This window comes from Megalops cyprinoides, chromosome 6 (assembly GCF_013368585.1).
Source record: "Megalops cyprinoides isolate fMegCyp1 chromosome 6, fMegCyp1.pri, whole genome shotgun sequence".
NCBI classification, from domain to species: domain Eukaryota; kingdom Metazoa; phylum Chordata; class Actinopteri; order Elopiformes; family Megalopidae; genus Megalops; species Megalops cyprinoides.
In genome coordinates, this window is record NC_050588.1 from 40,273,356 (window position 1) to 40,296,709 (window position 23,354).

Here is a 23,354-nt window from a genome sequence, read left to right on the forward strand (position 1 = left end):
TCTGCAAAATCACTGTGCTGAAGCCAGCCTGTGTGTGCACAAGAGCTGGAATCAGCCTGCAGAAATCAGATGTGAGGCTGATAACATTCAGAAAGCAATAATGCCACTGCGGTCAGGTGATCCAGGCTCACTAACAACAAGTTTTGACCTTGTTTTCAAGGTTAAAACAAAAAAACAAACATTTTATTATTTAATATGTGATTGGGCTTCAGCAAATGTAGGTCTGTTGTCTGGGTTACCGGGGCAACTTTAAAGACATGAAGATTTCTCTCTGTGACGCAGGTTGGTGCTGATTACAGTGCACTGGCATGGATCTCCATCATCAGTTTTGCTTTATGGAATTGCAATATCATTTTATAGGTAGATAAGGGGATTTATTTAGTTAAACTGTAACCCCCAGCAGCAAAGTTGAATTTTAAATCCTTCGAAGGATTCGTTATGTGATTGCATTACTGTATAACCTGTTGTGGATACTTTTCCCTCACTGTAGGCAGCAATGGGGTCAGACGGCAGTGCTAGTGTGAGACCACCAGCTCAGCATCATAGAGAGAGAGGTGGGCTTTTCCCAGGGACTGTTACTGCTGTGCCTGTTAGACAATGATTTACCTACAACTGCTTCAGTAAAAAATTAACAATATCAGCAAGTTACAAAATGAGGAAAACTGTAAGAATTTTCCCCCTAAATGAGGTCAGCTTGTGATGTGAACACACTGTTCCTTCTTTTTGAGCATGCACAGCGTGTGCGTGCTTCTCAAATGCTGAATGACTTTGGCCAAATGATTCATTATTTCTTGTTTATTTTATTTTATTTTTATTTGAGTTTATTTTTGAGGAAACGAGCAATTCTTATTTCTGGTTTCTACTGAAATGAACAAACATCTTATGAGAAAGAGGTTATAATATAATTATAATCCCTAATTCCAATTCAAAGACAAGCTACATTACAGTTAAATTGACTGGGTGGTAATCTGTTCAGCCATTCCACAGAACAGAATTTTGCTGAGACGGTGATGCAGTGTCAGTCAGTTTGACAGTCACTGACCGTGAAGCTTGGTGAGATTTTGCTGATAACTGAGGACAGCTATCAGACACTGGAAGACAGAAAGGAAGATGCTTGCAGGTGCTGCCACCTCTCATTTCTGTTTTTAGAGATTCCTCACAATGAAAACCTTCCCTCAACAAAGCGTTGTTTTCCAAAGGAGGCATCAAAAGGCAACAACATCATTATAGGTCATGGGTAGTGTTATTTGATTAGTGGCCAAATTACTATGGCAGCTATTAAAAATGATTAAAAAATCAATTAAGTGCTAAGTCCACCTGGGTCTGGCAACACAATACTGCAGTAACACACTGAGAGGCGAATAAGCTGCCTGATGTAAGGAGTGTGAGGAAGACAGGCGGCAAGAGCGGATTATCACTGTGCTCACTGATACAACGGCATGAGCCTGCAGGATATTGGCCGAGAGGGAAAAAGCTGGAGATGTGCACTGTTCTCTATAAAAAGCTCTCTGGGGACGTCAGGGAAATAAACCCTGTGGATAGCACTCAAGATCTGAGCTTAAGTGCTGAGGAACTGAGAAATTCTGAATGTGACCAGCCCCTTAAAATTCACATAGAAAAACAACAAAAAACAGTGTATAAACACCCAAAGATCTTTATGTTACTCTGATGCTCTCAAAAGTGTTTGCTGAGGTAAAACAGCATTTCGACCAAATAGGTCGACACCCAATTATCAGCACCAAACAATGAAAATAATTTCCTGGTGTATTGCATGGTCACACAACAGACCCGTGCTCCCCAGACGTACATTTTCATGGCTATTGATTATTATTGTGATATTTGATAAAATGCATGCGTGTACGCAGCTTCCTCGGGATCCTCGGGCTGTAATGTATGTGTGTGCACGTGGCCAGGAAGCCACTGCAGAAGCACAGATAAGGCCGGCCATAACGCCTGCGGTGCAAGGCGGCTCCAGGTGCTATATCTCCATACCCCCCCCCCACCCCGGGCCAGAGATTAGATAACCCACCATCACCTGGGACTGTCACCATAAGCACTGTGCAGTTACGTCATCAGCCCATCAATGCTGCCCAAAAAGAAGAAGATACCTTAAAATATAAAGCGAGGCTTATGCAGAGCACATTTCAATAGAAGGAAAAAATACACCAAACCAGACCAGTAATGGCCACTGTCATATTTATGACTTTATTAAAACATTATAAAATGTGCTGCAAAATGACTTATAGTTTAAGTCATTCAATACTGTATGCAAAAAAATGCCAATAGGAAGGAATCATTTCTATTTTATAAAATACAAAGTATATTTGCTGCACATTTCAAGTATTAAAATGTATTATTTTGGACGCACTGAGGCTGGGAAGTACCACAGCTATAATCGATATGGAAACACATGGAAACCGTGGAAACCTGGAGTGTCATGAGCCAGGGATAAGTCCAAGACCATCTCCAGTCATGAAACAATATGGTTCATCTGTTTTGTGAGGGTATGTGAAGCTATTTGTTGATTTTTTTGTCTTTTGTAAAGATCATTGCACTTATGGACAGTTGTGGTCAATCCCCAGACAGTGTTCTATTCTGGAATTATATACAGGTTAAGGTGAATTGTTAGAACAGCTGTCTTATAACAAGGTACATTTGTTGAGGAAATATGAAGGATGTCCGTATCATTTTTTGAACATGATCAAGACTGTACATATTTTGTGTAATAAAAATACATAGCCACAACACAAATGTCTGAGACCCCAAAATTCACTGTAACAGTATGAAAAACTAGTTCTGCTTTTCCACACCTCTGTTTTCTTGTCCACTATCACACCACCCTACTGTACATTCTTGGGTCACAACAGGAAATTCACAACTCAATTTTTGTTAATAAAAGCTAGATAACCCCTTTATTACTCATCTTGCCAGTGACATTATGGTGCTCTGCTAGCTTCTAACTAATTTCACAGCCTTAGTACTAGCTAAGTTCACATTCTAATATCATCAGAGCTCCAATCTGTTTTTCAAAAAAGCTAGTGTGATCTAAGTACATTATCTACAAATATGGAAGATGAACTACTTAAATGGAAGTCATTTTTCATACCATTATAGCAAATTGTAGGGTCCTGGACATTTGTATCATAGCATGGGGTATGACTAGAGATGGAATTGAATAATTTAAGGGTTGGCTACAGGGCTGACAGGAGATAATGACCACTGGATTCACACTGAGCCGGAATGGCCACTGATCCGTTACTAACAGCAGAAGGATCACTTTTGAAAGAAATCATGACATGCTTGTCTTTTTCTCCAAAGTCCATGGGTTTAGTCGTGGATGAGATGGATCAGTGTCATCAGAGATGACCACACATTATGGCCCGATAATCACTGAAAAGGACAGCAGCAGAATTACTACACAAAATTAATTTGACACTAAGATGACCTTGCCCAATACGGTCTGAAAAAGCACACAATCTGATTACGTCAATGTGGAAACGGCATGGCACTGAATAAGCAAGGATTACACTGTCCAATAAGTGGTATGCCTTTGTGACTGTCATAACACAGATTCGTTATCAGAGGTCTATTGTCTTCCCCTGTTGTAATGAGTTTATGTCTTGCTGGTTTTTTCTCAGGTGTTGTCAGATAAGACTGTGAGACTGTTGGCTCCTTGCCATCCTGATCATAAATGTCCTTAATCTTTACTGCACTGTCAAAGTGACTCTTCATCTGTACGTTTACAAATCACAGAAAAAAGCCTGGGTGTAACAAGCTCCTTTACGAGCAGCGTTTTAAATATCTTTCTACTCTTTTTGACAGACATAATATGACATAATCTATGGTGTGCTTTCCACCATCAACCGCTGCTGACAATAAAGCAGTCACATGTGGTGTATATAGCTTTTTTCTTTTTTTGGATGCAGGTGATAGACCATTTAACAACCCTGTGAAATGTGTGACATTTTTTAGGTTTGCAGGGTTGGGGTGGGATGTGGGGGGTGGGGGTGGTGTGTAGTTAGGCTGGTAGCTGTTTATTTCAGGGTGTCAATACCACACTCGTCTCCTGTTTTATTGTATACCAGGAGCATTTTGGATAGTGTTGCGTGATTAGAGAAGTGTCAAAACTACGAGAAAATGTCCTGTAAAAGCTTTTTAGGCATCGCTAATGCTAACGTGTTTTGGTGAAGTTTAGCATCACAGCAGAGCTTCCCTTGTGACATGCTTCTCTAATATCATACGAAAAAAGCTTAAAAAAGCTTTAAAAAACGTATAAAATATGTCATTTAAATACATATTGCATAAACCTGTTATGTAAAAAAGCCTAAATGCTGTTTTTAAGTACTCTGATCCTAAAACAGCAGACAATGTGAACCCTTTATGCCCTCTGGTGTATCCATCCATTCATCTGAGCCTGCTCCACTCTCACACCACTCTCACACCACGCACACACCACGCACACACCACGCAAACACCACTCTCACACCACGCACACACCACGCACACACCACTCTCACACCACTCTCACACCACGCACACACCACTCTCACACCACTCACACACCACTCTCACACCACGCACACACCACTCTCACACCACTCTCACACCACGCACACACCACTCTCACACCACGCACACACCACACACACACCACTCTCACACCACTCACACACCACTCTCACACCACTCACACACCAATCACACACCACTCTGACACCGCTCTCACACCACTCTCACACCACGCACACACCACTCTCACACCACGCACACACCACGCACACACCACGCACACACCACTCTCACACCACGCACACACCACTCTCACACCACGCACACACCACTCTCACACCACGCACACACCACGCACACACCACTCTCACACCACGCACACACCACTCTCACACCACTCACACACCACACACACCACGCACACACCACTCTCACACCACGTACACACCACGCACACACCACGCACACACCACTCTCACACCACGCACACACCACTCTCACACCACGCTCACCCCACGCACACACCACTCTCACACCACGCACACACCACTCTCACACCACTCTCACACCACTCACACACCACTCTCACACCACGCACACACCACTCACACACCACTCTCACACCACTCACACACCACTCACACACCACGCACACACCACTCTCACACCACTCTCACACCACTCTCACACCACGCACACACCACTCTCACACCACGCACACACCACTCTCACACCACTCTCACACCACTCACACACCACTCTCACACCACGCACACCACGCACACACCACACACACACCACTCACACACCACTCTCACACCACTCACACACCACGCACACACCACTCACACACCACGCACACACCACTCTCACACCACGCACACACCACTCACACACCACTCTCACACCACTCACACACCACGCACACACCACTCTCACACCACTCACACACCACGCACACACCACTCTCACACCACGCACACACCACTCTCACACCACTCACACACCACGCACACACCACTCTCACACCACGCACACACCACGCACACACCACTCTCACACCACGCACACACCACTCTCACACCACGCACACACCACGCACACACCACGCACACACCACCACCCCATCACGTGTGACTGCTTCACTGCTTCACAGCTGCTAGTTAGTGCCATGTTGAGTTAAACACACAAACTGAATGTTGCTTCAATAACAGACCGTTCTGTCTGATAAACTCATCCATAAACATGATCAAATTGGCAACAATATATTTAAAAGTCCATTGATTTTACGTTTAGAGTGGGAGGCACACTGTCACTTAGCCTTTGCATGGTTGTCTTTGCCTCTGCTGTGACAGAGCTTTAATCATATGGAGCAAAACCCAAACAGCTATTTAAAATTTATACTTCAGTATGGATGCATCTGCTGAAAGTTCAGGCAGGGTTATAATGAGAGCTGTAACTGATTTGTAACATGCAGACAATGCGGCCTTTGCCACACCATCTACACTGGGTATGGCTTTGCTACTTAATTGTTGAGAGTACCCTTATGGGAATTAGTAGAATTTGTGTTTATGACAAATAACAATAAAACACCATAATATTTCTTTATATTGTAATGTATTATAAAATTCCAAACAAAGATCTAACAATATTTATTTGTAGGACTGTCGAATGTGGTAAATTACATTAAGTTGAAAATGACTACATTAATGTGCATCTTGCTGTGACATTATCCATCTTTGATGATCAGCACAGCTGTCTCTGTTGGCAGCAGAGACTGCGGAGGGCAAGTTCCTCATTTCTGTGTTTTCCTGACTTAATCCACCTGGCAGAAAGAACCGGGAGTGTTTATATTCAAAGGCCAGCCGTGACGTTGCAGTGACGTTCACCGTTTGTCTTCACCATTATCAATGCAATCCATTACACACTGTTGACAGGCAAATGCAGTGGGAAACATCAGTTAGAAGATAATTTAGAGGAACACGCTCAGGTACGATACCCTCCCCTTCACACACAAATGCACACACCTGATGACTGGGCTCTGGAACTGGAACTGGGACTGGAAGAAATAATAAGCAAAAAGTGACAATGATGCTTACTTTGAAATGTAGCTGCCTGGCTAGGTTTTTGGTTGCCCAAATGGATAATAAGTTTTTATCTCTTCCTCATTAAAACAGTCTGTGAGAATGGTTAAAGTCAGTCATCTGACCGGATGGCATTTTTTAAATTATGACTATCATCACAGACAGATGAGACTGAAGCAGTTTAGTGTGATCAGATCCGTAAATATCATTCCTAAAGAAAGCCAAGCAGGTGGTGTGAAAAAATGTAGTCTTCACAAGCAGATTGTACACAAATAACAGATTGGCTTAATATACTGTACAGACACAGTAGTATATCACACGATACGGCTGACTAAAGCCTTCCCCTGGTTTTCATTTTCAAGCACTCACTGACTTTTGTGGAAAACATAAGGGGCTGTAATAAGGTCACTTGAATCAGTTATGAAGAATGGGCGTAAGTGCCCTTGAATTCTCAATCACCTTGCTGTAATACTCATTAGCAGTGAATGAGTCACGGGGGGGGGTCTGTTGAGTGGGATTTCTGCTGAGCCTCAGGGCACTGCGCGTGACTCACTCGGCCTGCGCGTGACTCACTCGGCCTGTTTCGCATATGTTCACCCCACAGCACCCTCAAGACAGGCCAGAGAAAGGGGGAAAGTTTCTGAAATCAACTTGAATGTGTATTAAGTTATTGGCATGATGCCATGTTGTTAAGTAAAATGCGAAAATGACATACGCACAATCACAATATTGCTTTCACACAATAGAGTTTCTGCTTTTTGGGGTTCCTGTCATCTCTGCCGCTACGCTGTTGGCAGAGAAACATTCTCCCTCTGTACTTGCCGTGTGAGCAGTCAGTCTTGCTCTGCCAGGCTGATATCCACCCGGCTCTCGCCTGACTTATCCCAGCCCATGTGCCTCTCTCACGGCTCACTCTCGGTTCTCGCCTCCTCATCCAGAGGAGCGACATCTGCTCATCTCACTCAGAGCAACAGCAGCCACTGCCTCGCCATGCACGGAGAGATGCACCTGCATTGCAGGAAATGACCAGATTCCTGCATGAACGGGCTCACAAAATGAACATACTCTGCTTTGGCGGAAGAGTGAAAAGCCGAAACGGACCTGCATTTTGCAGAATATAAGCACCATTTATTTGAGTTCCCCTCTTCAGGGAGTGGTGTATGACATGAGCAAGGTCATGCTCCCAGCTTCCAGCTAGCAGACCACAGCAGCGTGTCCTGTTTTGCTGTGGTCATGATGATGGCCTTGTTTTAAAGACAGACCTTCTTTCTCACCATGACCGTGGTCAGAATCCAGCTGTACAAAATGAGATCGTGAATCATCAATCAAAGCAGAAATCATCATCATCAATGAAAAATAATATCAATGTTTTGCAAGTACTGAAATCAGGTGGATATGATATTTAAAATGTGTCTCTCAAAACACTATGGATGTAATATTATGTAGATTGGGTCACTCAAAACCAAGTGAACATACTGTGGATGTAATAATATTTAGATTGTATCACTCCAAACTAAGAAAAAACACTACAGATGTGATATTATCTAGAGTTTGTCACTCCAAACTAGATGAAAATTTTATGGACATGATTGTATCTAGAATGTGTCACTCAAAATTAAGCAACAATACTGTGCGTGTGATATTATCTTGAATGTGTCATTCGAAACTAGACGCATTGTCCTTAAATTGAATCTGAGGCCTTGCCACTTTGATGTCAAGGTTAAGTTTATACAATGCTGTTATATTTATACCATATACTTTTATGGTTATGCATAATGTCATATAAAGAAAATAAAATCTGAGTTATTTCTCTATACTTATTGTGAGATTAAATTAAAAAATAACTCGTAATGTGTATCTATTCTTACATGTAGCAAAACAATATCGACCTCAGGGCATCCAACTCAACAATCTCTATAAAGTCATGATAACATGGATGGTGTAAGAGTGCTGATAGACAAGCCTCAGAGAGCCGGACTGCAGCAGCCCTGGCACAGAGAGAGGCCTCACTGTCAGCACCCAGCCCTCCTTACTGTGCCACTCACTGCCAGCCAGCAGGTGAGCCCTGTAGAAGGTTTTTATGGAGATGCAGCTGTCAGGTTACCATCGAGTGTAAACACACACTCTGACTGCCTGCCCAGTCCAGCCCAGCGGGGCTCTGATAGTGAGGCTGGCCACCAGGCCTCCTGCGTAATAACTGATGTAAAGAAGGACAGACTGACAGCGTGGGGTGGTCACCTGTCCGCGGAGTGACAACGTGTCACCAGAGGTTCACACACCTGCTCCCACTCGCTATCGCAAACAGCGGCAGCAGCAGAGTGACGTTAATTACATCTACACATACACCGTGCCTTGCACACGCTTACCCCACGCTAACAGCACACACCCCACGCTAACAGACACGCTTACCCCATGCTAACAGCACACACGTACCCCACGCTAACAGCACACACTTACCCCACGCTAACAGCACATGCTTACCCCACGCTAACAGCATACACCCCACGCTAACAGCACACGCTTACCCCACTCTAACAGCACACACCTACCCCACGCTAACAGCACACACGCTTACCCAACGCTAACAGCACACACTTACCCCAAACTAACAGCACACGCTTAACCCATGCTAACAGCACACACTTACCCAATACTAACAGCACACGCTTACCCCACGCTAACAGACACGCTTACCCCATGCTAACAGCACACGCTTACCCCACGCTAACAGACACGCTTACCCCACACTAACAGCATACACTTACCCCACTCTAACAGCACACACTTACCCCTCACTAACAGCACACACTTACCCCACACTAACAGACACGCTTACCCCATGCTAACAGCACACACTTACCCCACGCTAACAGCACATGCTTACCCCACGCTAACAGCACACACCCCACGCTAACAGCACACGCTTACCCCACTCTAACAGCACACACCTACCCCACGCTAACAGCACACACACTTACCCCTCACTAACAGCACACACTTACCCCACACTAACAGGCACGCTTACCCCACACTAACAGACACGCTTACCCCTCACTAACAGACACGCTTACCCCACAGTAACAGACACGCTTACCCCACGCTAACAGACATGCTTACCCCACGATAACAGCACACATTTACCCCACTTTGACAGCACACATTTACCCCACACTAACATACATGTTTAGCCCACGCTAACAGACAGCATAATTACCCCACACATGGAGAGCACACTTACCACACACACACACACACACACACAGCATACTTATCCCATGCAAATCCCTTCGATATTGTTGTTTCATTTTGTCCTCAAACTAAATTTACCAAAGTTAAAATGTTTTGAGAAATGTACGGTGGTACAGTACTTAAAGAAGTATACTGTATCTCAATGATGAATGTGGTGAAGGATGTGCCATTGTGGTCAAGCACACTGTGAGATAACTGGAGACACCCAGCATTTCTTCCCATGTAATACAGATAATCATTGCAAGAACTTTCAACAACAAAAAGTCTTTTCTCACTGAATATACAGGTGTATCAATGTAGTTTTGGTCTTGGAATCAGTTTTGAGTGTTAAGTAGCATTTTGATTGAAAGTTGGGTTCTCAGGTTTTGTCTGAATGTGAAGTTTTTGAGTGTGGGTTAAGCTGTAGGCTTTTATTTCAATGCTAGTGTCTGTGTGTTGGGTTGTTAGCCTATATCAGAGAGTTAAGTTTTAGTTTCTGGTTTGAGTATCAGGCTGTCAGTTTCTCACAGTTACACTTTCTCCAGGGGGTATATCTGAATCATTCATTTATGATATACCAGGTGGGTCTACACTACAGAGTATACGCATCCAGGCTATAATCACTCATTAACCCACACAGACTGTTTTATGACCCTCATAGGGGGGTCCCTGACAAATGCCAGCCTACTGATGAGGTCAGAATAGATTTATGAATTTCACTTTATGACATCATAAAACCCAGCCTATTGTATTCATTAACTTTGGGAACCTTTGGTCTGTCCCGGCCCAGCCAATCACCTGGCCTTGGGATAGGTTTAAAAAGGAAAGGGAGAGCAAGGACCGAGCAAAGAGGTAAACAGAAAGGCAAGACGCAAAGCTCAGAGGAAAACAAAGGCAGCACGAGAGAAGATGAAGACCGTACTGTCCGCCGCTGCCCTGCTCATCACGCTCTGTGTGGTCACTGATGCCGTCCAGGTCAAAGTAAGGAGCTCTCTTTTTCAGCTCAAGAGATACAATCATGCAGTGTACCGTATGCCTGCTTAGCTGAGGCTGATATGGAGAAAGCTAACTGTGGTTGAGATATGCAATTCAAAGCAAACATTGCTGTATGCTGAATGGTGGATCAAAAACAAGCTTTGACGTGAGGTTTCTGAGAGGCAAATGCAGTAGCATTCATGTGTTTATAACAGTTTTGACAGGCAATCTCTTCCCACATGCTGCTCAATTGATGGTTTGATTAGGTGTAATTATCTCCGGCAGCATCGCACTGTGGGGTTACAGTGCACTCACTGCAGCTCAGCAGCGGATTGGGCTGAAGCTGCCGCTGCTCTGTGCTGGCATGCAACGCACACAGGTCTTCCAGCGCTCTAACTGTGTCTGTCCCGCTCTCTCGCTCTCCTGCAGGAGGGAGACTTCACCTTCTCTTTGGAGTCAGTAAAGAAACTCAAAGACCTGATGGGTGTTGACACAGCAGTAAAACAGAGCCCCCGTCTGGCGAAGACCAGCGCTGCATCTGTCTGCACCAGCCCCGACCTGCCAGCGGAGTTCCGGCCCGTGTGTGAGACCAAAGGAGCGGCCATGTCTTTCTTCAGACTGGGTAAGCGGGGGAGAGGGTGAAGAAGGACCAATGTCTGTGTGTTTAGGACCAGAGTTTGTGTGTTTAGGCTGGCAGATACTGAATAATTATCGAGATGATATTCAGACATTTGTCATACACAAATAATGAAATTGTCAAAGCTTCATGTGCATTATGACCTGTGTCCGATTACTCTGGTCTGAATGATGACAAACAGCACCATGTCTGTGCAGGTGCTCAGTAGTGATCACATGATCACACAGGTGTAGCTGATTCGATTCCGGATTTAACCCTTTGATTGCCTCCTCCCTGAAGGTTTTGTGGCGGCCCGCATGGACCTGTGTGAGATCTGTGCCTTTGCTGCCTGCACCGGCTGCCTCTTCATGTCCTGATCTGCCAGCAGTCACACTGCCACAGGCATCCTTGTTTCAGGCAATACCATCAGCACACAGTCACCCCAGATTCCTTAACGACTTTCAGAGGAAAGGACATCTGTCTTATTATTTTTAGGGTGAACTCTCTTGTTCACTCTTGTTTTTATTACATTTAATACCACCATAGAAAATGCAGCCGTTTATGCTGGAATAACATTCTCATCCTGCAAGCAGAAACTTGTGAGACTACTGTTACTGTAACTGAATGGGATCAGCATATGCTAATGTAGAGATTTACTTTGCTATTGTTCTTTGCCTCAAGAATCATTTTTGTTTGTTTTGTTTTTCTTCTGGTTTGAGTAGGAAAGCTGATACTATGTATTTAAAACAGAGTCGTCTTTATACTTTTGTACAATTTAGCATTTGGGGCAGCTTTTTTGTCATGGCATAATATTGTTTATTCAATATTCATACTATTAATAAAATACTCCCAAAAGGGTTGAATACCTTCACTGCACATGTGTATTTGTTATTGTCTCAAATATTTTACAGTGCCTGGTGTTTTCGGATGAAATTACATTACATTACATTACATTACAAATATCTTGGATTAGATCAGCTCCAAGCCTTAGAATTTCCTTTTTCTCAAAAGGAGACTCTAATCGTCACATGCACTTGTGTGACTGTGACGTCACAATGCCCAGGCCGTGTCCTGGTGTGTGTGGAGAATACTGCAGTGAGGCCCACAGCCACCACACAAGAGTCACTGTCACTGGGGCCCAAACAGCAGGAGGCAGCTCTGAGAGCATCCACGCTGATTAACGCATGAGTGAGGTATTACAAACGGATGACCAACATGCCTCTGAATACCCAATAACTATTCAACTAACTATCCTCCTTCCACTATTCCTAAATCAAATGCTGATGAAATTTTTACGTATTCTGAAAACCCTTGTACATAGCATAGCTATGAAGATTTGAAAACATACTGTACAAGTGGGAAATAAAAGTGATGTTGACTGATAACTGAAATAATGCAGACCATTGTAGAGTATTTACACAGCAAAAGCAAGACAGAGCGCTGCTTTGTTGTGACACGAGATATGCCCTGTATCTTAAATAGGCAGAACTGAGCAAACATCAGTGTTTATTGTGTTTTTTATTGACTGTAATTGATGTGTGTTCAGGGAGAGTTTTATATATACTTCCTAGCTGCTACGTAAATATGAGGCTCCCATTGTCAGACAGGAACAAACACACAGGTGTCGGGTTACAAAGCTGTAACTGTAGTTGAGTCGTTGTAATCGTTTGTTTCAAAATATCAATTTTCATTTTTCAGACTTTTTTTCTGCTTGAAACAGACAGCCATAGAAATTAAGAATAGTTACTTTCATTATTAATATTTTTTGATTATCTTAAAATTGTCTTTGAAATATATGCATTAACCCTGTCCCTTTTACATGGGAATACAATAACGCAGTGCATTGTGGGAGTCTGAACACCAGCTTTCCAACATGTACAGTATGGTGGTTTCCATGGAAAAACTGGAAAAACTCCAATCATCAGGTGAAATGAAATCAACCTGTGTCTCCCACGTTTCCAAGCCGCTAAATCCCAGCGATCAGAACGTGAGGTTTCCGGAATCCCATAGTGTAAAAAAACCACTGCTGATTGGTTGAAATCCCAGAGTGATTTAAAGATGATACACCACCCAGCCGGTGAGGCCTCTCTCCGCAATTACTGTTAAAACCCTTTTGCCTTGAATCACATTCAAAAGCAGCTTAATATCCAAGTCAGCAGATTCAATGCTGGCCACATTGCATGGGAACAGGAAATGGTTAAACCTGAATTTTAAATAACAGACACAGGATGCATGTAGCTGGCCTCCCACAGAAGCTGTTTGCATAAATGTAGCTTGTTTGTACATGTGTAGCTTGTGCATCTAGTATATTTAGTGTATTAGTATATCTAGTATGCTTATCTTTCCATCTATCTACATGTATGTGTGTGTGCGTGTATGTGTGTGTGTGTGTGTGTGTGTGTGTATCTATCTATCTATCTATCTATCTATCTATCTATCATATAACAATCACTAGGACTTTTTATCAGGATATTATTGCATGCTGGCTATATGATTTGTGATTGCTGTGTTGCTCTGGCATTAAACTAAACGTATGATGAAACAAATATATAATATTTAACAACAGTTTGTGTGCAGTTTATCCAGCAAATTTTATCTACTATCTCTGATTAAATGGGGGCAATAGCGTGCTATCCAAATGAACAAAAACTACATGTGTGAAACCTGCTTATCAGGAAAGCAGTCAAACTGTGAACAATTCCATTCAAGCACAGCTCCAGTATGAAAAAAAACAGAACACCTAATCTTTGGATATCGACCTTTCGGTGAAACATCAGATCAATTGCTCAACCTTTGAGACCTTTTTAGAATGCGATACACTTCTTAAATGTAACAGATAGAATGTGTCATAACCTGCACATCCTCATTCTTATTTAGGGCTCTATTAATACAATTTAATTGTGGGGTCTGCGCTGTGAGTCCTGGCCTTAAGGCAACAAGACCCACAAAATATACGTGCTGCTGGCGGATGATATTTTTCCCACACCACTGGTGTCAAATTTTGACCTGTTTATACTGTAATTCCTTTATTACTACAAGTAATTTCTACAACTCATTAATAATTCAAATTTGCACGTATTAACATACAATAAATGTCTTGCTGATAGTACAAATGAAAAATATTGACAAACTGAATTTTCCATCATTTCGTTCGAACTGAAGTTTGTAGGAAACACTTGACATTTTAACATTAGAATTTAGGTGCAAAAATGAAGGTGCAGAGTCTGCTCACCTCTTAAGCGACACAAGAAGTAAGCAATAATACTAAAAACGTAATTTCTAAAAGTTTTTCTGCAGGTTGCCTGCCTCTCTGACCAAGACAAAGAAAGCAGTTAAGCAGTTAAGTGCTCAGTATGAGAAGATGTGAGATGATGTTCATGCAAGCCAGAAAAAACAGAAGGATTCTGCTCAGCTTATTTCAGAGTGGGCTTGAGTCCAAAGCAGATCTACCCTGTAGTAGCTGTGGGTCCCACACACAATGCAAGAACTAATGAAGTAAATACAGCATTAAATTCTGCAATAAACACATCCATACCGATGAATTAGACACATATTACACGCATCAAGGTGGAAATACAAACAGTGTATAGACTCTTCAGTGCAGCAGTGCCTAATAGCTGTGCCTTTGGTTCTGCAGTGGCTGGCTGCAGGGGTGAGGGGGTGTCAGCAGGGACTCTCCCCTGCGAGAAACAGACAGTGTGTACAATCAGACTCACAGCAGGATCCAGGAGATAATAAACACCGAAAGGAGGATCTGATTACGCAACACCCAGACCCTCCCTAGCTATCTGAAAGCGTCGGGGTGCCCCACTCCCAGGGCCTCGTCCAGCGCCGGGTGTTAATAGGTTACTTAGTAAGCCGTCCGCTGTGCTTTATATGCGGCTCAGAGAGGCAGGGCCTCACTCGCTCCCTCACTCGCTCCCTCACTCGCTCCGCTCCCTGAAGCAACAGAAACCCCGCCGTCCCTGCAGAATGAGAGTGCCGATGGCATTGGTGGTGCTGGCATGGTGCCTGTGGGAGTCGCAGGCCGTGTGGGTGCAGGTGAGCTCCGCTCCCCGGAGAACGGCCACCGCCGCAACCGCGGGTTCTTTATAACAGCTATCTCTCTTCTTCCACAGCTGTGTACAGCTGATGGCAGAATGCAACCTGTCATGGCGATAAGATAAAGGAGCTATTTGTCTGTTTGTGCAGCAAAAAATATTGCCGTGCAGTAGTGTATATGTCTAATATCGAATTTTTTACTTTTACAGGTTTTTGACTTACATATTGCATTATTTGATTTGTGTGTAAAATGAGTTTGTACATGTTGTGCTGGACTGCAGTCAGTAACAGAAACAGATGGTGATATGACTGTCTTTCCAGTTCTGTTACCCGCCAGCGCTCCCAAATGGCATAACTTCAGTGAGTGTTAGATCCACTTTAGATCTACATCAGTAATGTGGCGCCACATATATTTTGAGCTGTATAACTTTATGGCTATCCAAGAAACTGCATGTGCCAGGTAACTCAGACTGAATGTGGAAAGTATTGCAAAGTGAAAGGGTTCGGCAGAGAGTGACCTTGAGAGGATTTCAGATCAATGCAGTGCATTAGCTCTGACCCCGATATAGGCACGGATCATATCTGCAGCAAGAGCCAATTTATTTATTGCTCAATCAATCGGGTGCCAGTGGGGCTGTCTGATATATTAGTGCTGATATACTGGTGCTGAAAGCAGAAGATAAGGCACAGCCTTGGTGTTTGTAAAGTGATCACACAGGGAGGCGACACATGGATGAAGACTGATTGGACTGGAGACGGAGGTCTTTTCAGAGTTCTGTACTGTAGCCAGGCCAGTCACTCTCTCAGAGGGCCCCACTGTTCCAGAGACTACAGCTCATTATGAGCAGATTCACTTGAAGCTGCGGGGGGAAAAAAGAGGCCAACATGGCAACCCAGCACGCATGCTTTGGCCTGCTGTTTTCGATGGGAAGCCCTTTTTAGTAACTCTTAGTCTGTCAGTCAGTCAAAATGTGTTTTTCACAGGGTACATTTACAATGGTATTGTCAAAAGCCACTGAAAGAAAGTACACATTCATGAGGTAATTAAAAAGCCCGCAAGCCCAGAGGCACTCCAGCAAAAGCGGGAAATGGCTCCCCGACTCGGAGAAAGGCCAGCTGGGAGAAACCCGTTCTGCATCTGCATTTCTTCCTGCGGCAGGTGCTCTTGCCTAAAGCAGCTTTAAGGCAAGGCACTCCCTGTGAAACAGTGGCACAGGGAGAAATAAAAGCAGCAGAAACACATCAGAAGAGCAGAAATGTTTAGCGACTGGCGCGCACCTTGATCCAGATGGATTCAGCCTTTGGCGCCCGGGCTGTAGGGGGCGCTGTTGTGTTGAAACAGGAGGAGTGCAGGGGTACTGCCCTTTCCCTCACACTGACAGCAGAGAGGCAGGCCCTCTGCCTTTAGCACCTGTGTGCAGGTGTGAGGGTGGAGCGTTTGTGTGCTTTTTGGGTAACATTGTTTCTCATTGGTTTGTTTCCATGGCGTTTGCCGCAGGGTGTGAGCCTGGGATGCGTGCTGGGGGACCGTGTGAACCCGCTGTGGTGTGGAATAGCATGCCGTGTTGAGACTCATTTGTTAGATTGGCCGATTCTGCCGGTCGCTGGGTTGATAGAGGGCTGTGGGTCTCAGGCCCAGGTGTAGTATGCACACCAGAGGCATAAAAATTTCAATAAACTGGCTGAGATGCATCGTAGCTATTAAGACATAAACAAATTACAATAAACATGCCATAAAGGTAAACAGACAAGTAGATCAGTGTAGTGATAACACAATCAGATTTCATTGTGTTATCACTACACTTCATAAAAGATTTTACCGCCTTTATATTTTATTAATTCAGATTCGGGATGGTGCCAGGGAGAAGGTAATGATTATTCAGGATTAACAGGAACATGTCCTTATAGGGAAACAGGAAAAGAATTGGATCATTGGATCAGTCCTGCTCAACAGCCAGGAGAGGGTAGTTCAAAGGTCAAACAATAACACTGTATAGTTGTGTGGGATGGCAGTCGTGTGGATGGTAGTTGTGTGGCCATGGTGTCGAAATATTCGGCTGACCTGCCACACTTCTGATGAAATGACCATTGGTCTTTTCGCATTGTGTGTCTGTCAGTTTCACTTGAAAATGTGTCCACTTTTCACCAGAAAAATTGTTCTATTAAAAACAATGGCCTCTCAACATGAAATCCCCACGTGTAATAGCTATTATTTTATTTCTCAATACTGCACTTCAACACTTGTACTCCAGTCTAAAGCCTGTTATCAAAGGAAATTATTCTCAGCTCCACACTTAAATTACCTCTATAAATGTATTAACTGTAAGTGTGGAATTTTTAATCGAGCCTCTTATCAGCTGATTAGCCTGAAAGTGGAAAATTCTGCCTGTGGAGACTGCTGTGAGGAGCTTGACCTGAGGAGCTGTCTAATCTCTGCCCTCTCTCTCCCTGCCAAGGACGGCAATCTCCGCTTCTCTCTGGAGTCTGTGAAGGTCCTGAAGAGCCTCCTGGGGGTCGACTCATCCCCCAAACCGCACCCCACAAAGGATGGCCCCTCTGCGGTCTGCACCAACCCCAAACTGCCAGCAGAGTTCCAGCCCGTGTGCCAGAGAGAGGGAGCGGAGTCAGTGTTCTACAGGCTGGGTGAGTGTGCGTGTGTGCGTGCGTGTGTGTGTGCGTGCGTGCGTGTGTGCGTGCGTCTGTGCGTGCGTGCGTGCGTGCGTGTGAGAGAGTTGGTGGAGAGCTGTCTCTTCAGAGTCTGCAGATGAACTCTGCAGCATATGCCAGCAGGAGGTCGAGTATGTGGCCATGCTGGATTTCAAAACCTCAGCTGAACCCATGGAAGAAGAAGAGGCAGAGGTGTCTGGGCCAGTTAGAGACAGCCACGATTTACAGCCAGTTTGAAAGAGACAGATAATGGATAGGAACTGAAATGAACTGATTGGTGTGAATGTTGTTTAAGGAGTCCAGTGGGGCTGGACACAGAATGAGACCCCGCTAGCCATATGAAGAGAAGGCAGCATGAAACACGATTAGCATCAGCCACAATTACATTAGCATAAAACATGATTAGCATCAGTCCATAAAAAACAGGCATCTTTATAATGATTATTGATTGGGTTCAGCCACAGGGTCATGCCAAGGAAGCCATGACACATTATTCTAGGGCAGCAAGTGAACATCTTTTAACTAATGGGAATGGATTTCACACCTAGGTGATACATCACAGGGCAAAAGGCTGCCAATTATATGCCTGACATGACAGTGTCTTTAATGGTAATGTATGTGACCCAGTGAAACCACATCGATGGCAGTGTAAGACAGAGCACAAAAAGACATGGCAATGATCAAACATGGAATAATCATTAAATGAATGGATTTATACATAATATTATGTGTAATCTAACAATATTACATATAAAACCATTATAGCAGAAGTAAATCCAATATATTTGTTCAGTGTCTGTTGGGGGACAATGGCGTCCCGTTAAAGACATACATTATACCCAGCTGTATATGAACCAAATATTTCAGGAATACATCTACAGTTTAATCTGTTTGACAGTTTGTTTATCTTTAGCATTGAGCCATCTCTCCACCACTTAGCTGAGGCTGCCTTTGACAGCGGTGTTTCTGCCGTCTGAAATCCACTGCCCTGCCACTCTGGCCCTCAATACATCAGCACTTAAAGATCAAAATGCCTCTTCTTTAATTGACTTTACCGTCAAAGCAAAGTGTCAGTGATTTCCATTAGCAGGACTGGATGCTGCAATCTGAACACCTGCAGGAAACACGAGTCATCACCAACCTTTATGATGTCACAAACACTGTGTCTCATTTAGGGAGCTAAAGATAACATCGCCCACAAAAGAGTCAGAGGACATTTCCAGAGATTACGGGCAAGGCAAAGGAGAGCTTAACACTGCTGGGTTCAGCCTTCCTCCTACAGGGGTAATTAAATCCCACACCCTACTGTGGGTGTGAAAAACCCCTTCCTGCCGCAACCCTAAGGAGCTGAAATGATGTCACTGAGCATGCTCCTCCCATTTTGAGTGATTATTTTGTAATGTCGCAGTATCAGAAGGGCGAATTGCTCCTTCTCTCTCACGCTACAGTCTCTGGTGGCTGGACACAAACAAAGTGACTAATCATTAACCAGACAGACAACTCATGAAATTCCTCCATGCACCAGGTGTTGTGGCAGTAGCTCAGAGCCAGCCAGGTGTGGCACTGATGGCTGGATGGCTCAGTGCCTTTAACGCCAGGCACATCCTGCACAGGTACCTCACTGCTCTTCCTGTATCTGGGAGCTGCTGCTATGGATGGGCTGAGAAAGCTTTACGACTGTGCAAGCCATGAATCAGAGCAGCAAAGTGTCTGAAAAGTTTATTACACACCATTAACAGAGGAAACTAGCGTAACAGGTTTTAACGTCACCGGCTGGCCATCGGCGTCCTATCCTGTCAGTGGTCCTGAGCTGGTCCTGCGATGAAGCAGCACTGTTTAAACGCTTAACAAACTGATGTTGCTCATTTGTGTTTGTGGTTTCTGCAGTGGAGATAATCACCCCGCCAGACCCGTGTGAGATCTGTGCCAATGCTGCGTGCACCGGCTGTCTGTAGCAGACTAACCCCGTCCACGTGTTCACCCGAGTCCGTTTCACCAAGCTGGGCACAAGCCCCCGACCACAGCCCTCTGCTCACCAAGGATGGAGCTGAACAGGAGCCAACAGGAGCCAAACTATTAGCGCACAAGTCCCTGGTCCTTCCACAGTGCCAGTGCAGGCAGCCAGGCAAATACACCGGAAAAAGTGTAACTAAATGACTTCAAATTCAATCAAGACGCTGGTTCGCAGAATATTTCTTTTTCATTTGATATGCAGTCTCGATTTGTAAAGATGGAGTTTAGAACATTTTGAATTATGTGAAAAATTTGGAGGACCTTTTCTGCTACAAGTGCCCAGCAAAGTTACAGTTGGTCCAATAATAAGCTTTTGTGTGGGGACACTGCCCTCTAGTGGTTATTGTGAAGTACACCATGTAGGATGAGGGAAAAACCACGTGTATGATGGTAAATGGTATATTCGACTGATTTTGCTGAAACGATGATATAACCTTCAATTAAAATGCCTGACATTATATACATGACACATATTTTATTTAAATATGTAGTTTTCAGCTACTAAAGTCTTGACGTTGCATTTTGCTAATTTCCTTTAAACTGCTTTTGAGTTTTTACTAACAGATGCTTGTGGGTTTTTATTAGTAAAGCATGCTATTGTTCTGTGAGAATTACCTTTACGTCATGTACAACATTAGCTATAAAATGTTATTTTTCTGAACTTTGCTGAACCTGAAAGTTTGTTTTTCAGAGCACAATATTTCTTTGATACTTTCACTCTAACCCAAAATAAAGATAATTTTGCCCATGATATTCTTCTTTTCATTTTTGTATAAAACTTCAAAACTAGAGAGGGAGAAAGGTGGAACATGAGAGTGTGAGTGAGTGTGTGTGTGTGTGTGTGTGTGTGTGTGTGTGTGTTCGTTCACATGTGTATATGGGTGCTTGTGTGAGTGTGTGTGTAGGTGACAAAGATAGAAAGATGGAAACAATAATTAATTAATAATGGGTGAAATGATAATGCCATAACTATATAATGGGTGCAGTAAAACTATTGAAGAATAAATGATTATGAACTTCACAACTTTCATAAATAATACTACACGTGAAAAAATAGAAAGACTCTGGCGACTCTGGAATGACCCAAGAGATGCAGCCTAAATCCTTTCAAGGAAATACAGTAATGCAAAATGCAACCGCGAGTCGGGTTAAATGTTAGTCTTACCTTGGAAATTTTGGCTGGACAGAATCTTGCGTGATGCAAACGCTGATGTCAAGCCATCCCATGGGCCATATACTTTTCAACCAGCAGAGGGAGCCATTTACCTTGGGGGAAAAAAGTCTCAGAAATGTTTTCTAGGAGTGTAGTTTTAGGACATTAGCATTTTTGTTTGGGGATGTAGAGCTGCAATAATTGAATATTCCATGGACTAGTAACTTGAATAACTTAATCAAAATAAAACACACATTTACATTAAATTACAATGATAACCGCATTCAATAAATGTACAGTTCTTTGAATATGTGATCCTTTATCTTGGTGGATGAAGCCTAATTAATGTAATTATGAGAAATACAGACTGTATAGAGGTTTTCATGACTGCCTTTGGAACTCAGGCAATAACACATGCATATTCTTTTCTTGACAGATACCATGACTCCAGGGGTACTGGGAGATATTAGCGTGCTCCTGGTCACTGAAAGGTAAATGGTAAGTAATTACAGACAGCACCGCGCGAGGGTGTAATTTAATAAATTAGCTATAAAAGCTGAACACTTCTAATGCTTGTAACTAACTTCATATAAAATGGACGAACATACATCAAACGTAAAGATCTGATTAAATATGAAACATCTTGCTTCAGTTAGCTTGCAGTGAAAGTGACGTTTGTAGATGCGATAGCTGCCAACAGCTGCCTATTTGTCATAATTTCATCTGAAGTTCCCCCCGAGGTTTCCAACGAACTGCGTCCCCTTCAGCAGAGACCGTTTTCAACAACTGCCGCTTAGTTGGTTGATACACAGCGGCACAGGTAGGCCTACACCAGATTCCTGCATTCTAAAGTAAGGGCGGCTCAGGTATTGCCCAGAGGAAAGAGGACAGTACCACAGTACGGAGGCGTCTGGTCTCAGTAACGTTCCCCCTGCACCGTCCACACGAGAGCGGATAATCCGTAATTCAGTTAGCTGCTCCAGTTATCCGTGTAGCCAGATGTACCAAGCGCACACACACAGCGGTCACTGTTAAATTTAACAGGCTTTTTGAAAAATCTTTCACATTTTCAAAAACAATGTTGTTTTTGTTTCTATAACAACAAAAGTGCGTTACTGTGTATAGCCAGTTCCGCCGACCCCCAACAAATATCAGATAGATAAACCCAAACAGTGAAGCAATCACAGATATGCAAATCAGTCTCACCTGCGCTAAAATGCGAATGATTGTGCACTGCCTGCATGGCCCGGCTCCGTCTCACACGGCTCCGAGGTTACGCGTGCACCAGCACCCCATTCATCAGCTCTGGCCAGCGGCTCTGCATTTTAATTTCATTCATTTTTTTTTTTATATATTTACAGTCTGGGTGCATTCCTGTCACAAATGAATTTATCCAGAGCACCGTACAAGGCCATTACAGTGAGCAACAGCACGCAACAAAGCGGAAGGTTCACAATCAAAGCGGATGCTCATTTCACAAAGACATGAACCTGCTGAAGTGCTGTCGTTATGCTGTAGTTAGCCAGGCAGAGGTCTGGCTGGGCTGTAGGGACGGGTGAGGGATTGCAGCCAGGCACAGGGGAAGGAGGTTGGAACCAGTTTGGTTGTCGGGTCCTAAACCGGGATCTTCAGTCACGGCTCATCAGACAGGGATTCTAACTTGAGAGACATTCTACATCAGTTTTATATTTCTGCCACGTCCATTTTGGACTAACAACACCTTAGCCAAACCCTGTCTGCGGCGCAGGGGTTACCTTTATAATACCCCCTCTACTGAATCATCACACTCCTACAAGCTACAGGCCCTCAATCAGAAATGCACAGAGCCTCCGTGAGCCTGCCCGCAGTGCACTGTGGGACTTGCAGTGTGGAGACTGCCCAAAGGCATGACAGGTGAGTGTGTGTGAGGAGCTATCCCTGCGAGGGTTCAGGAGGTGCTGTAGTGAGCGTGGCATGGCTAACATGCCAATCCAAAGTTTGGCTGAAAAAGTTGGGAACACTCTGAGGATATGCAATGTAGCCTATTTAATGTCACCTCTGTCATGCCGAGCAAATCGTAATATGAAAT

General features: G+C 43.9%; 2 protein-coding genes across 2 annotated transcripts; both read left to right on the forward strand.

The window, feature by feature from the left end:
• The first annotated feature begins 10,730 nt into the window (after nucleotides 1-10,730).
• On the forward strand, nucleotides 10,731-11,789 carry LOC118779647 (guanylin-like). Its single transcript, XM_036531825.1, has 3 exons — nucleotides 10,731-10,802; nucleotides 11,226-11,418; nucleotides 11,713-11,789. Exons 1-3 carry the CDS (start codon nucleotides 10,731-10,733, stop codon nucleotides 11,787-11,789), a joined length of 342 nt encoding a protein of 113 aa, XP_036387718.1.
• Nucleotides 11,790-15,334: 3,545 nt separating this feature from the next.
• LOC118778652 (guanylin-like) lies at nucleotides 15,335-20,197 on the forward strand. Its single transcript, XM_036530249.1, has 3 exons — nucleotides 15,335-15,453; nucleotides 17,910-18,096; nucleotides 20,008-20,197. Exons 1-3 carry the CDS (start codon nucleotides 15,385-15,387, stop codon nucleotides 20,073-20,075), a joined length of 324 nt encoding a protein of 107 aa, XP_036386142.1. The 5' UTR covers nucleotides 15,335-15,384; the 3' UTR covers nucleotides 20,076-20,197.
• Nucleotides 20,198-23,354: the final 3,157 nt, after the last annotated feature.